General features: G+C 42.2%; 1 protein-coding gene across 1 annotated transcript; it reads right to left on the bottom strand.

Annotated features, from left to right (window-relative positions):
• Positions 1 to 513: 513 nt before the first annotated feature.
• On the bottom strand, positions 514 to 15414 carry LOC309711409 (patatin-like phospholipase domain-containing protein 2). The gene is made up of 9 exons (XM_082541711.1): positions 15094 to 15414; positions 10013 to 10245; positions 3486 to 3551; positions 2945 to 3154; positions 2818 to 2878; positions 2469 to 2651; positions 2198 to 2339; positions 1710 to 1817; positions 514 to 1410 (listed from the first exon to the last, which is right to left on the bottom strand). The coding sequence occupies exons 1-9, from the start codon at positions 15278 to 15280 to the stop codon at positions 1125 to 1127; spliced, it is 1476 nt and encodes a 491-aa protein (XP_082397837.1). The 5' UTR covers positions 15281 to 15414; the 3' UTR covers positions 514 to 1124.
• Positions 15415 to 15488: the final 74 nt, after the last annotated feature.

The raw sequence follows: 15488 nt of genomic DNA, 5'->3' as shown, positions 1-15488 counted from the left end.
ATTGAACATAAATGTGTGACTTTGTTCAAATCAAATATTTGGCTTATTTGTATTGTTTATATCTGAAAAATATTTATGTGGTTACAAGAGCTATAATAGATATTTTAAAAAACAACAACATCAAAATCAAAAATACCATGAGATACATATTTACTTTTACAGCTCCAGTAATACACCCCAGCTCTCACACACACACACACACACACACACACACACACACACACACACACACACACACACACACACACACACACACACACACACACACCTTTCTATTTATTTACTTGACACTTGGACCTTACATCAAACTGTTCATTTGTTTGTTAATGCTCAAAAGCTCCAATTTGAGCATTATGGCTGTGTGTGAGAAGAATGGATCCAAATGAAAGCCAAGTAAACATTAAATACTCATATGTAAGTAAAATATTAGGAGTTTATTGATAAAACACTTATACAGCTATGTAGTCACAAAGAGCCATACAAGTTTACGGAATAAACAAAATAAAAACTTGGAAGAATCACAATAGAAAATAGCAGGAATATATACATATGAAAGACAAGTTTGCAAATGCATTTTAAAGGAGTCCACAGAGTCAGGTATGTATAGTTGTAGTAGGAGACCATCTCAAGCCCTTAGTGCCAGTGTCTGAAAGGCTCTGTCCACTCTTTAGTGTTCAGTGATGTGTGAGGAACAACTGACTGAGCCAATAGCAGTGTGTTTAAGGAGAAGATGGGGTAAATAGACTACAGCCTCTCTATTTAGCGTAAATACAATACTTTTAAATTTAAAAAATGAGCAATGTGAGCTTGCTTACTAGAACATGGTAATCCGGCCATGCCATTTTGCATAGTTTGTAGGCAAGAAAGAGATGATTTATCTAAGCTTGTAAACAGGGCATTGAGGCATGATGACACAGATAAATGATTTTCTTTTTCATTATATCCTATTACAGTGGCAAAAAAGATTATTGTAATTCATTATTCGTTTATTTATTTGTTTTCTTTGTTTAGCTGATGTTGCCAGCTGCTGGCATAAAGATAATATGTCTTGCAGTTTCTCAGACTGGGCTACACACAATCACAGTTGTTTTTGCTTGTTATGGTTTTTTTTTTTCCTTGAGATTTCAAGTTTGTTTGGTTGAATTTCCCAGCCATCCCGTAACTCTGCCCAAACCCCAGCCTCTACCTGCACTTGGTTTTAGGGTGGTTTCATTAAACCCAGACGTGCCGCTGCCAGTGGGTGGTATCAGAAGCATGTGAGCCAATGTACTGTGTGTGTTGCACGTAAAGGTACGGCTAGAGGCAGAAGTGGCTTCTGGGGTCACTGAGGAATTGTTTATATCTCCTTCTCCTTCACTGCACAGGTTCAGGCCTAACGGCAGGCTTTTAGATCTGCGCAGAGGTGGTTCACTGGAAAAACAAACATTGAAATTAATATGTGTGTGGAAAATCTTCTGAATCCACTGTCAGAACATCTCATGGCCATTGTTCCAAGAAATAAATCTAACGATAGATTTTTCAACAATTATCTTATCTAGATTTTAATCATGTTATCCAAATCTTTGGTTCAGGACATCTATAAAACTAAGGACTACATTTATCACATTTGTACTTTGACATATGATATCATGTCTGCACCAGTGAACTCACATTACATCCTTTTATCAAGAGTGGAAGAATGCACAGCATATCTTCCTTTCACTGCCTACCTATCACTCTCCTCCTTGTTGTCCTTCAATGCTTGTTTGTATATGTCTCCAACCATGCTATAGAGCCAGCTCATGTCCCTCTGTAGATCTGGAATCCAGTAAACTAATCTGAAAGAAGCAATCAAAGAGAGAGAAACACATTAATCCATAATGGCTGTGAAAGGTCAAAGCACTTGGCACTTTGAAGTAAAATCGGCATTATCACTAAAGGGGAAATAATCTGTATAAAATCCTACATTAAAGGTTAGACTGAAATATTGGTCCAGAATGAAAATCCCTTTTAAATTTTTACTTCTGCCAAAAATAACTGACAGTAAAAACTAAATAATGTTTGCCTAGTTTAGTAGTTGAGAATGAAAAATACATTTTTGGCATCAACAACAAAAGAACAGTTTTTGATTTTAAGATCACAGGGAAGAAAAGGGCTCAGTGTAAGCATAATTCATTTGAATGTTGTGGATCCAACATAAAGAATAGTAAGTAAGTACCTCTGGGATAGAGAGCTGACCAACTCAACAGGCAGAAAATAGAGGATCTGTATGTAAGAAGTCACTTTCTTTGGCAGGTACCCAGTCATGTAGGAGAACAGACCATCAGCAGTACGTGTCTCTCTGCAGGCCACGCATAGCACTGACACAAATACAATAAAAAACATATTTACTTTGACTGCATTAAAAAAATGATTGCACTGGCTCAATGGTATATTATTTGTCTGCTGTATTTTCCCTGCTGATCTCATCACAGGCGAACTGTCCTTACCCCTTTGAATTTCAATCGGGAGATTTTCTACGAGGTGTGGATCCAACCACCAGTGATCTTCCCGAAGTGTGTTCAATCCATCCTGCTGTGCCTTCACGCTGGACTCCTTCACCACTTCACAGCAGACATTTTTAAATGAATCGATCGCCAGATTTCTTATGGGACACTCACTGCTGATCAGATCTGTGATAAGCAAAGAAGTCCAATGTGATAAGGAGTAAAGAAAAACAAATCTGACAAACGCTTCTATGGAATGGTCTATTTTGTATCTTTTGTTTTATTTTGAGTTGAATCTTTTGGAGCCAGTTTATTCTCATGAATATTTAGCCGCCATTATCAACGTCCTTACTGTTTTCTTGTAGGAAACGAAAAGCATCCCTGTAGCCATTGTTGCAAATTTCAGCCATTGCCTGTAAAAATTCAAACTGATGAAAACTGATGAAAATAATAGAAATCTACACAAATCTGTAACACACCTCAGGCTCTGGAGGGAAGAAGGTGCTGGTCACTCTGTAGAGGTTCTCTGAGTTGACCTGGATGCTGACATTGTTGAAGCGTACCTCAGGGAGGTTTAGTGTGCTTGCCCGGGGGCAGATATCACTCTTGCCAGCATATGGCGAGAACGTGATTGTCTGTTTCAGTTGACAACCGGGCAGGTTGTCAGTGATGGCACCGTCCACATAGTGCTGAATGGAAAAGTAAGCTGTTTGTCATTAGGTATAATCTTGGTCCATGTCACAACCACATAGAACCAGATATTCAGATTATTTAACACTGAAAAAACTGTACACAGTTTCTGATGAAGGCTCAATCATTTTTAGCATATCTGTCATCCAGAACTTTAATTCAACTTGGTTTCACAAATCAGGATAAGACACAAGCAGAGTTTTGAGATGTCTCCATATGCTGCCAGCTGCACAGATAGAAACCAGAATACTGTTACACAACTAAGTGTAACTCTGTTTATGTGCTGTAATGTCAACTGGGTTGTCATTTCAACCTTTCTAATATACTTACCACTCCACGGTATCTGGGTGGAATGACACCACAGTAAAACGGGACGAAGCAGCTGCATATGAGGGCCTAGGAAAGGTCAGATATTATGTCACATTGGATGTAGAAACACAAACTCATCCATGCCAGAGAGGACAACAGAATTATTCCTCTACCTAGTTTCTCAAAAATTCTCTTCTACTTGTCCTGTCTTGTCTCTTGTCTTTCTGGTCAGCCTTTAACGGTACAGTAGGTACTTTGTTTAAGTTATTTAACAGAAGAAAATGTACTCATAAACAGAAATTAATTATTGTGTAAATACATCTTCCAGCAAATTGATCCGTTCTTGAACTTGAATTTATCCTTTAAAGAGACACCGAAAGAGAGGGAAGCGAGCTGGCGCACTCGTGCGTTTGAGGAGACGCGGACTGCGAACTGCTCTTCCTGAGATCTTCCTTTCCAACGTACGCTCACTCGGGAATAAGATAGACGAACTGGCCCTGATGAGAAGCATGAACAGAGACTTTGCCTCCTCCTGTGTCTTATGTTTTACGGAGTCGTGGCTCAGTGAGGACATCCCGGACTGCGCGCTCAAGCTGGAGGGCTTTCATCTGCTGCGCGCGGACCGGCAGGCCTCTCTCTCTGGTAAGACCAAAGGTGGAGGTGTCTGCTTCTACATTAATAGTGGCTGGTGCACAGATGTAACAGTGATTGCTCAGCACTGCTCTTCCTCTCTGGAATACCTTTTTATTCACTGCAAACCGTTTTATTCTCCGCGGGAGTTTGCTTCATTCATCCTGGCCGCTGTTTACATCCCGCCAGACGCGGATGCGCAGGCAGCTCAGTGCGCACTCGCGGAGCAGATTCTCCACATGGAGCGGACATACCCGGACTCTCTCATCATTGCTCTTGGGGACTTTAACAAAGCCAATCTGAGCCATGAGCTTCCGAAATATAAGCAGTATATTAAATGCCCGACCAGAGAGGAGAGGACATTAGACCACTGTTACAGCACGATCAGCGGGGCCTATCGCGCGGTGCCCCGCGCTTCACTCGGATTTCTGACCACGTCATGATCCACCTAATCCCCGCGTACAGACAGAGGCTGAAGCTCTCCAAACCTGTCGTGAGGACAAAAAAACTGTGGAGCAACGAGGCTGTGGAGGAGCTTCGCACGTGTTTGGAGTCTACAGACTGGGACACAATGAAGGCTGCTTCTAACAGCTTGGACGAGTTTACGGACACTGTCACCTCCTATATCCACTTCTGTGAGGACAGCATTGTGCCATCACGCACCAGGGTGAGTTATAACAATGACAAACCCTGGTTTACTCCTAAACTCAAAAAGCTGTGGCTGGAAAAGAGAAAGGCGTTCAGAAGCGGAGACAGGGACTGCTACAGAGAGGCCAAGTACAGGTTCACAAAAGAAGTGGACGTTGCAAAACATCAGCACTCTGAGAAGATGCAGCAGCAGATCTCAGAGAATGACTCGGCCTCTGTGTGGAAAGGTTTTAGGAATATCACAAACTACAAGCCTAAAACCCCCCACTCCACTGATGACTTGCTCTTGGCCAACACCCTCAACGACTTTTACTGCCGTTTTGACGAGCCATCAGGCAGCCTTCACACCTCCAACGGCCCCAACAATAGAGACACTTTGGACACTCATTCCCCCACCTCTCCCCCCTCCATAGAGCCATCACCACCTTCAAACTGTTCACCTACAACACCCCCCTCCTCACCCCACACAAAAGAGGATTTCACACCACCTCCTCCCACCACAACTCTTCATATTCATGAAGCAGATGTGAGGAAGCAGTTCAAGAGTCTGAATGCTCGAAAAGCTCCCGGCCCAGACGGTGTGTCTCCTGCCACCCTCAGACACTGTGCAAACGAGCTGGCCCCAGTGTTTTCTGGCATTTTCAACTCCTCACTGCAGGCATGTCATGTGCCTGCCTGCTTCAAGTCCTCTACCATAATCCCTGTCCCCAAGAAACCTAGGATCACTGGACTAAATGACTACAGACCCGTGGCTCTGACATCTGTGGTCATGAAGTCATTTGAGCGCCTAGTTCTCTCCCATCTCAAGACCCTCACGGCCCCCCTCCTGGACCCCCTGCAGTTTGCATATAGAGCCAACAGGTCTGTAGACGACGCCATCAACATGGCCCTACACAGGAACCTACGCCAGGATCCTGTTTGTGGACTTCAGCTCTGCCTTCAACACCATCCTTCCAGACCATCTCCGAGGCAAGCTTTCCCAGATGAATGTGCCTGATCCCATCTGCCGGTGGATCACTGACTTCCTGACGGACAGGAAGCAGCATGTGAGGCTGGGAAAGAATGTCTCTGACTCTCGGACCATCAGCACCGGCTCCCCTCAGGGCTGTGTTCTTTCTCCTCTGCTCTTCTCCCTGTACACCAACTGCTGCACCTCCACCCACCAGTCTGTCAAGCTAATCAAGTTTGCAGATGACACCACCGTCATTGGGCTCATCTCGGACGGGGATGAGTCTGCCTACAGGAGGGAGGCTGAATGTCTGGTGTCCTGGTGCAGCCACAACAACCTGGTGCTGAATGCCCAGAAGACAGTGGAGATTATTGTGGACTTCAGGAAGCACACAGCCCCACTCCCCCCCATCATCCTGACTGACACCCCCATCATCTCTGTGGACTCATTCCGCTTCCTGGGTACCACCATCACTCAGGACCTGAAGTGGGAGCCCACCATCACCTCCGTCATCAAGAAAGCCCAGCAGAGGATGTACTTCCTGAGGCAGCTGAAGAAATTCAACCTGCCAACACGGACGATGATGCAATTCTACACTGCAATCATCGAGTCCATCCTCACCTCCTCCATCACCGTGTGGTACGCTGGAGCCACTATTAGGGACAAACAGAGACTGCAGCGTGTTGTGCGCTCTGCTGAGAAGGTGATTGGCTGCAGACTCCCATCTCTGCAGGACCTGTACACCTCCAGGACACCGCGGCGTGCAGCTCGGATCTCAGCTGACCCTTCTCACCCTGGACACAGTCTGTTTGACCTGCTACCCTCAGGCAGGAGGCTCCGGTCCATTCGCACCAGAACCTCTCGCCATAAGAACAGTTTCTTCCCCTCTGCTGTTGGTCACATGAACAATAACCATATGACTGTTCCCACCACTAGCTCATGACCCTACGCTGTGTTCACTGCATGATTCCATGTTTTGGCACTGATCACCACCTGCACTCATGTATATATCTTTCTACGTAGCACTTTTAATTCTTATTCTCATGTATATATCTCATGTATATCTCATGCATATATCTTTCTACGTAGCACTTTTAATTCTTATTCTTACTTTTATTTTTTCATGTCTATTTAAGCGCAATTTATGACAGCATGTTTGCACTGAAGCACCGCAGCAATTTCCTAATGTTGTAAACCTGCTCAACATTTGGCAATAAAACCCTTTCTGATTCTGATTCTGATTCTGAAAATCCTTTAAAAATAAATAAGAGCCATGTTGCTCTCCCATCTTGAATACAGTGGCTGAGACAGACGTCACTGATCCACCTAATAGATGCAGCTAGAGATCAAGCACATATATACCTTATGAGTATGTATATTGCCATCATGTCTTTCTCCTCCTCCACTGCTCTCTCCTCCCTCATTTCTACCTCAGCCTCTTTCTTCTCACCTCAGGCCTCATCTCCTGAACTGAAGTCAAGTTTCTATCACATGAAAACATGTTTAAACATGCTTGTTTATTCCTAGTTGCAGTTACTTATTGTCAGAAGATTAAATATGTGACCCTCCTGTCTGTGCACAGCTGACAATGAGTTGGCCAAACAACAACAATAGCTGGTTGTAAGCTGACATTATGCCAACTAACGTGAGGTTTGAGTATCCTAAAAATCACACTTTCCGTCTAATAAACAGTTTGATTACGTTCTCACATCATATGAGAGTTTATTCATTGTTCAAGTCCAACTACACTCAACAAAAATATAAACGCAACACTTTTGTTTTTGCTCCCATTCCCCATGGGATGGACGTAGAGACCTAAAATTCATTCCAGATACACAATATAACCATCCCTCCCAAACAGTGGTCACAAATCAGTCCAAATGTGTGGTAGTGGGCACATCTGCTATATTGAGATAATCCATCCCACCTCACAGGTGTGCCACATCAGGATGCTGATCTGACATCATGAGTAGTGCACAGGTGTACCTCAGACTGCCCACAACAAAAGGCCACCCTGGAATGTGCAGTTTTTTGCGCTATTGGGGGTCTGGGGACCCAGAACCGGTCAGTATCTGGTGTGACCACCATTTGCCTCATGCAGTGCAACACATTGTCGCATGGAGTCTATCAGACTGTCAATTGTGGCCTGTGGAATGTTGGTCCACTCCACTTCAATGGCTGTGCGAGGTTGTTGGATATTCGTGGGAACTGGTACACGCTGTCGTATACGCCGGTCAAGCACATCCCGAACATGCTCAATGGGTGACATGTCCGGTGAGTATGCTGGCCATGCAAGAACTGGGACATTCTCAGCTGCCATCTGCCCTGAACAATGTGAACCATGATTCATCCGTGAAGCGCACACCTCTCCAACGTGCCAGACGCCATCGAATGTGAGCATTTGCCCACACAAGTCTGTTACGGCGACGAGCTGGAGTCAGGTCAAGACCCCGATGAGGACGACGGGCATGCAGTTGAGCGTCCCTGAGACGGTTTCTGACAGTTTGTGCAGAAATTGTTTGGTTGTGCAAACCAATTGTTCCAGCAGCTGTCTGGGTGGCTGGTCTCAGACGATCTTGGAGGTGAACCTGCTGGATGTGGAGGTCCTGGGCTGGTGTGGTTACACGAGGTCTGCGGTTGTGAGGCCGGTTGGATGTGCTGCCATATTCTCTGAAACGCCTGTGGAGACGGCTTATGGTTGAGAAATGAACATTCAATGCACGGGCGACAGATCTGGTTGACATTCCTGCTGTCAGCATGCCAATTGCACGCTCCCTCATTGCTTGTGGCATCTGTGGCATTTTGCTGTGAGACAAAACTGCACATTCCAGGGTGGCCTTTTGTTGTGGGCAGTCTGAGGTACACCTGTGCACTACTCATGATGTCAGATCAGCATCCTGATGTGGCACACCTGTGAGGTGGGATGGATTATCTCAATATGGCAGATGTGCCCACTACCACACATTTGGACTGATTTGTGACCACTGTTTGGGAAGGATGGTTATATTGTGTATCTGGAATGAATTTTAGGTCTCTACGTCCATCCCATGGGGAATGGGAGCAAAAACAAAAGTGTTGCGTTTATATTTTTGTTCAGTGTATGTTAGATCCACTTTAAAGAAAGTTTCATTAACAGCAGCTAACAGCAGCAACCTGACCTGACTTCTGTAACAAAGTTTTATAGCTTCCTGCAGTGTAAATAGAAAACAGAAATTCAGGAAAGGAGTAATAAAACAGAGTTCGAGTGACTGCTATCTACTGACATCTAGTGTTGAGATTTTACACACTGTGCCTTTAAATCCATTTTAGCAATGAGGAAAACAGTGATAGCTGTATAATTGTGTGGATGCTATTGAGTTGTAGCTCAGTGAGTTGAGCATCCGTTCTCAGACTGGGAGACCGGGGTTCAAATCCCGCTTATGGCAACATTTCTTTCAGTTAACAGTTAAACTTTTTTTAAACTCTCTTCGACACAAATTTCAGCTTTTTCACCCCTTTTCATTAGAATTTTAAGTTTTTTCACCACTTTTCAGCACAAATACTAGCTTTTTCAGCTGTTTTCAGCGAAAAGCTCTTTTCAGCAGAAATTCTGCTGATTGAACTCTTTTCAGCAGAAATTCTGCTGATTGAAGTCTTTTGAGCAGAAATTCTGCTGATTCATCTCTTTTCTGCAAAGTTTTCAGCCTTTTCACCTCTTATCAGCACAAATCTCAGCTGTTTTCAGAAAAAACTCCTTTGAGCAGAAATTCTGCTGATTGAACTCTTTTCAGCAGAATTTTCAGTTTTTTCTGCTGTTTTCAGAAAAAACTCTTTTGAGCAGAAATTCTGCTGATTCATCTCTTTTCAGCTCATCTTTTTGCTTCTTTACCTCTTTTCAGCAGAAATTCTTCTGATTCACCTCTTTTCTGCCCAAATTCTGCTTATTCACCTCTTCTGAAATTTTTTTTAGCCTTTTCACCTCTTATCAGCACAATTCTAAGCAGCTTCTGCTAATTTCACCAGAATTGTCAGTCTCTCCACCTCTTCTTTGTGAGAATGAGTTTGGCGCAGTGAGGTGAGTCGCTGCCCTTAGACCAGTATGGCCAGGTTTGAATCCTACTCAGGGCAGCATTTTTTTCGACTTTAAATTTTTTCAGCTTTTTTCAAATTACATCTTCAGCGTTAAGGCATCCACACTGCATTTTCGCAGGAAATGCAAATTTTTCAGGTCAATAGTCATATCTGATCCTTTTTTTTTGTATACTTATAAAGTTGGGAATTCTGAATCTTGAACCTTGAAGAGTTTTGCTGGATGAAAATGGCTCCAAGCTGTAAAATATACCTGAATGAGCTCTTCTCTGCTGTCAAACTCTGACACTAGTACGTTCTTCACATCAGACACTCTGGTCAGGGACACGCTGAGCTTCCCAGAGGCTCGAACAAGGGCATCTTCTGGTAGATGCTTCAGCAGAGTGTCCTGCACTCTCTGAAGCAGTTTGAAAGATGGATGCAAGGGTCCCAGTTTGTGCTTCCTAGCCTCTTTGGCTATTGACATCAAGTCGGCACAGCACTTCTCTGCATAAAGAAAAGTAACTCAATATCACATGCACTGGAATGGTTATTTGTTGTAAAAAAAAAAAAAAAAGGAAAAAAAAGTGTTTTTTGTTTAATTAATCTCTCAGGACTTCTTTTTCAAAGATGGCGCCGATGTGTATGGCAAGCTGTCCTCGTCCACGTCTGTGCCTCTGCTTTTTACCTTCCCTACCCCTTTTACTGGACCTTGGCATAGTACTCCTTATTTTTTTGGTTTTATGCTCAGCAGATGGTTGTGCACTAATAACCTACGACAGACAAACACTTTTAAATCTCAGATTCTCTTACCGGTACTCACATCGCCCAGATCCATATTGGAACCTGGGTGACGGGTATCCATATGCTCCTCTATCCTTGACGCTGTTGCACCTAGTAAATTGAAGCACCCTAGAACCTTTTCCCAATACTGGTTAAACGTCTGCCGCCGTGATGAGAGGAGGTGGAAAAAAGATAAACGCCAGGTATCCTATGAAATCCTACGTGCCAGCCGCTCGAAATTTCAAACTGCTGCTAAAATGGCTAAAGTGGCTTTCTTATCAAAAATTATCCTGGCTCATGGTCACAACATTTGAACGCTATTTAAAATTTGTAATTCTGTGGTCAATCCCCGTCCTGATATGCCGCTGGTGTGCTCTCCGGCTCTTTGTGAACAATTTTTAATTCACTTCTTAGATAAAGTTTCTTCTCTTAAGTCCTCGCTTCCTTTAGTGTCGAGCCCTGTTTCTACTCCTGGTTGTTCATCAACCTTCCATCAGTTTGAGCCCGTGTCACTCCTTGCTCTCAAGTGATTAGTTGAGCAACTGAAGAATACTAATCCTATATATGATATCCTCCCATCTCGCATAGTCAAGGACTGCTTCGACGTAATTGGATCCAGTATTTTATCTTTAATGAATTCTTCTTTACTCTCTGGCTGTGTCCCGTCAGCTCTTAAACATGCTGTAGTCCAGCCGCAGTCTTAAAAAAAAGAAACCTTGATCATAATGATTATGCGAATTACAGACCGATCTCTAAGCTCCTGTTCCTGTCTAAAATTCTCGAGAGGATAGTTCTTTCACAACTCCAGTCGTATTTGGATGCGAATGATATTATTGATAAATTCCAGCCTGCCTTTAAACCACGTCACAGCACTGAAACAGCTTTGCTTAGAGTCCTAAATGATCTTCTTCTAATTGCTGATACTGGATGCTCTGCGGTAGTTCTATTGGATTTATCCTTGGCTTCTGACATGGTGGATCACAGCATCTTGTTAGCGAGGCTTGAGCATACTGTAGGCATTAGAGGTGTTGCCCTTGATTGGTTTAAATCATACCTCTTCAATAGGTCCTTCTCGGTCAACCCGGGCACCTGCTCTTCCTCCCCTACACCTGTCTACTGTGCCGTGCCTCAAGGATCTGTGCTGGGTCCTATTCTATTCTCACTGTATATGCTCCCTATAGGCGCAATCTTTGAGAAATACAATATCGCTTATCATTTTTATGCTGACAGATCTACTTTGAACTTGCTGATGATCCTGCTCGGTCTCTGCACTGCTTTCAAGAGTGCATGTGTGAGGTCAAAGAGTGGCTCTTAGGAAACTCTTATCTTAAATGATAAGAAAACTGAAATCATGGTATTTGATAGCAATATCCTTCACAGACAATTTCGTGATGCCTTTGGTTCCCTTGCCAGCTCCCTCTCTGACACTGTTAGCAATTTGGGCGTGTTGCTGGATAGCTCTTTTAAATTTGATTTGATCATTCTGCTCTTCTTCATAGACTGTAAGCTGTTCAAAATGCGGCAGCACGCCTTCTGACCGGAACTGGGAGGTATACCTCTATTACCCCTGTTCTAGCTGACCTGCACTGGCTACCCATTAAATACCGCATCCAATTTAAACTACTGCTGCTTATTTTTAAAATTGTCAACAAGGCAGCCCCGAGCTACCTTATCGAGCTCCTTAGTTCGTACATTCCCGCTCGAGCACTGAGATCATCTACTCAGTTACTCCTGGTGAAGCCAAGATCTTGTCTGAAGTCTAGAGGTGACCGTGCAATTGCCTTGGCTGCCCCAGATTTATGGAATAACCTTCCTATTGCTATCTGCGCATCTGATTCTATCCAATCATTTAAATCACGGTTAAAAACCTATTTATTTAACCTTGCCTTTCCTGCTAGTTAATGCCTGTATCTAATCCCTGGACTTCGTCTATTTTACCTTTTATACATATTTTAAATGGCTTTGTCATTTTAACATGTTTTAGTTGATATGCATTTTATGGTATTCCTGTGTATTAGTGACACTGACCTGTTAGCATACTTGGTACTTTGTTATGGTCCTATAATATTTAATAATATTTAATTTTTATAATATTTTTGTCTTATTTTCTGTCTTTTATGTGAAGCACTTCGGCATACCGTTGGTTTTTAAATGTGCTCTATAAATAAAGTTGTATTGTATTGTATAATTTGCTTTTTTTTTTGTTTACTTTTTTTTCTTTCTACATCCACACTATAAATGATAACATTTTTATACAAATTAGGGAAGGTTTAACAGTAAATATTCCACAATTGGATAACTTAAAATCTTGCAAATAAAATAAATTAAAGTACTATCTGAAAACTCCAGATTTTTGTTTGAATTAGATGAAACTATCTTCTGATATTTTTCTTTTTGTGGTACACCTTGTCACACTTGGTCAATCCAGCATGAAAGCTGAATAAAAAGGGATTTTTTTTTTTCATGCTTGTGGCTAAGAGTCTCGGGCAAAAAAGAAGTCTTCATATTTTATTTTGCAGTATTGTAAAATTCAGCTACATTCATTCAAAAACTGTCACTAATTTCCTTTTTAATTTTTTTTTATTAATGAGTGCTCAAATATGGGACTTTGCAGGAGCACTGGACTTTTTTCATATTTTAACTAGCAAGTTATCACACATTTTAATGTCCGTCTCAAACTATAGAGCCTGGTTCATTGTGATGTTAAGAAACTTTGTACCAGCAGGAAAGATTTTAAGAATTGGCTGATTTGAGATAAAGTGACCTATTATGACTGTAACACATGAGTGATTCTGCATCTAGCTAAAGGAAAAATCTGAACCCTTGATCCTTGGGTCCACTTGGTCCTTAAGACACAAGGGTTGCTGTAAATGAATGCAAAGTTTTTCTGAATGGTTACCTTTATCCTGTGATTAAACATTTATAGCTTGTTGGGATCAGTGTCTTCTAGGCTTGGAAAAGACCTCACCCTATTGGCTAGACAATTCCCTATCCAGAGGGTGTTAGGGGTCACTGAACGGTTAGACAAGTCTTAATGATGTGAATCCAATATCAAATAGACTCACCAGATTCAAAACATCACCAGATTAAAAAAAAAAAAAAAAATACAGAACAAGATATTAGAAAAATCATAGCCGATAACTGTTACAGAGACTCGGAGAGCCAATTCTTCAGTCCTGCACTAAAGTTGTTTTCCTTTCCCTTGTCACCAATCAGAGATACTGAGTAAGCTCACTAGGCTAATGTACTTTACTTTTCCTGTGTATGTGTTTTTCTTTAAATCAAATAAGATGCAGCAACACCAGAGGGGACTAGAACCATCTCTGGCAAAGTGCAGACAATCAGCCTGGGCGTCTGGATGTCTGGAGTTTTGATCTCCTCCATACCTGCTTCATGCCCTGGAGGACGGGGCTGTGGCTCCCCACACTCCCTAGCAGATCATTACATGAAGGAACCTTTGGAATGCAAGCATGCTGATCCACACAGGTATGCACACAGGTGTACACACGGGTATTCACAGACGCGGACTACAGCTTTCTTGGCTGCTGCCTCAAAGCACATTGTGCGCTGTCTATCTTGCGTGCTGCACAATATCGTTTATTATTTAGTATCTACTGATATCTACTGCTAGCTAGTTTATTGTGATGGTGCTGTTTTTTTTTTATTATGTTGCTCTTTGTTGTTTGCTTTCTCTTCTGTTTTTTTTCTCCATACAGGTGACCCAGGTGTTTTGGGGTTTTTTTGTTTTGTTTTTTCTTTCTTCCCCCCCTTCTCACCGTCTCTTCTCCCCTTTGGTTTTCTTTCTCTCCCTCTCTTTCTTTCATTCTTTCTCCCTGTCCTATCCCCCAGTCATGTCTGTCCCGTTTGTAGCAACTGAAAATAAAATAAATTCATAATTATAATAAAGGTCAATCAAATGGACCAATATGGCAAGGCCATGATGATCCACTTGGTAAAATAAATCCGCTTGGCATCTTTCTTGGCCTTAAGACAACAATTCTGATGGCTAAAGATCCAAACGGGACAAAAAAAAAAAGTGCAGACAATCAAAGATGGGAGAGAGGAAAAACGTGAGAATTAAAACAATAACTTAGGGGTGCCAGAGTCATTTTTGTTCAAGGGCCAACATCTGCATATAAATTCTTCTCTTTTTTAATAATATCAGACACATACAAGTACACTGCATATCTCAGTTTTTCCATCACAGTGGCTCTTTTACATAGGACACAAATCTTTTAGTTAGTTTTTATAACTAAACAGCAAAGGTTGTTTTTTATGATTCAGACAATTGATTTAGCTCTAGCAATACTTTGTAATTTCCCATAAATGTTTGTTTGTGCTCAGTTTTCCACCATCGGAACAGCAATACATTTTATCATAAAAAAAAAGTAATTTATGACTTAACTGCAGTTTTGCAAAGACTATATATATATATATTATGCTGATAGCGGCATTGCCTCTTTCTTCACTATTGTTATATCTGCCTATTAGATAATCAAAGTAGATACTATGTTTTGTCTACATAGAAGATAAATGGAGGTCGTGAAGGTATAGAAGAAGCTAAAATCTCACCTAGTGGTATTCCCAAAGTAAGAACAGCAGCCGTCAAAGCCCCTGCAGAGGCTCCATAGATTTTAGAGGCGTCTTGTATGAACCGAGGGAACCGTTCAAGGATACAACTGGTGGCACCAACATAGTAAATCCCCATGAACCCGCATCCTGCAAAGGAGATGCTCCACTCTTTCTTCAAATCAAACATTTGAGATATTAATGTTCTGAGAAGGAAAATGTACGGCAGAAGCTAATTCTTTTTTTTTTTTAGCTCAGTTATTGCCCGCTGCCACATTTACAACAACACACCTGAGGATATCCAAAGGTGAGAAGATAGTCCGCTATTGCACAATTTGGCATTATTAAGAGAATTTTTCCTATTGGCTAGACAATGTCATGTGACCGAAAGCCTAGAT

Source organism: Aulonocara stuartgranti (genome assembly GCF_965226115.1).
Source record: "Aulonocara stuartgranti genome assembly, chromosome: 7".
Classification (NCBI taxonomy): Eukaryota; Metazoa; Chordata; class Actinopteri; order Cichliformes; family Cichlidae; genus Aulonocara; species Aulonocara stuartgranti.
Note: the sequence above shows the minus strand (reverse complement) of the source record. Positions and strands in the feature narration are given on the sequence as shown.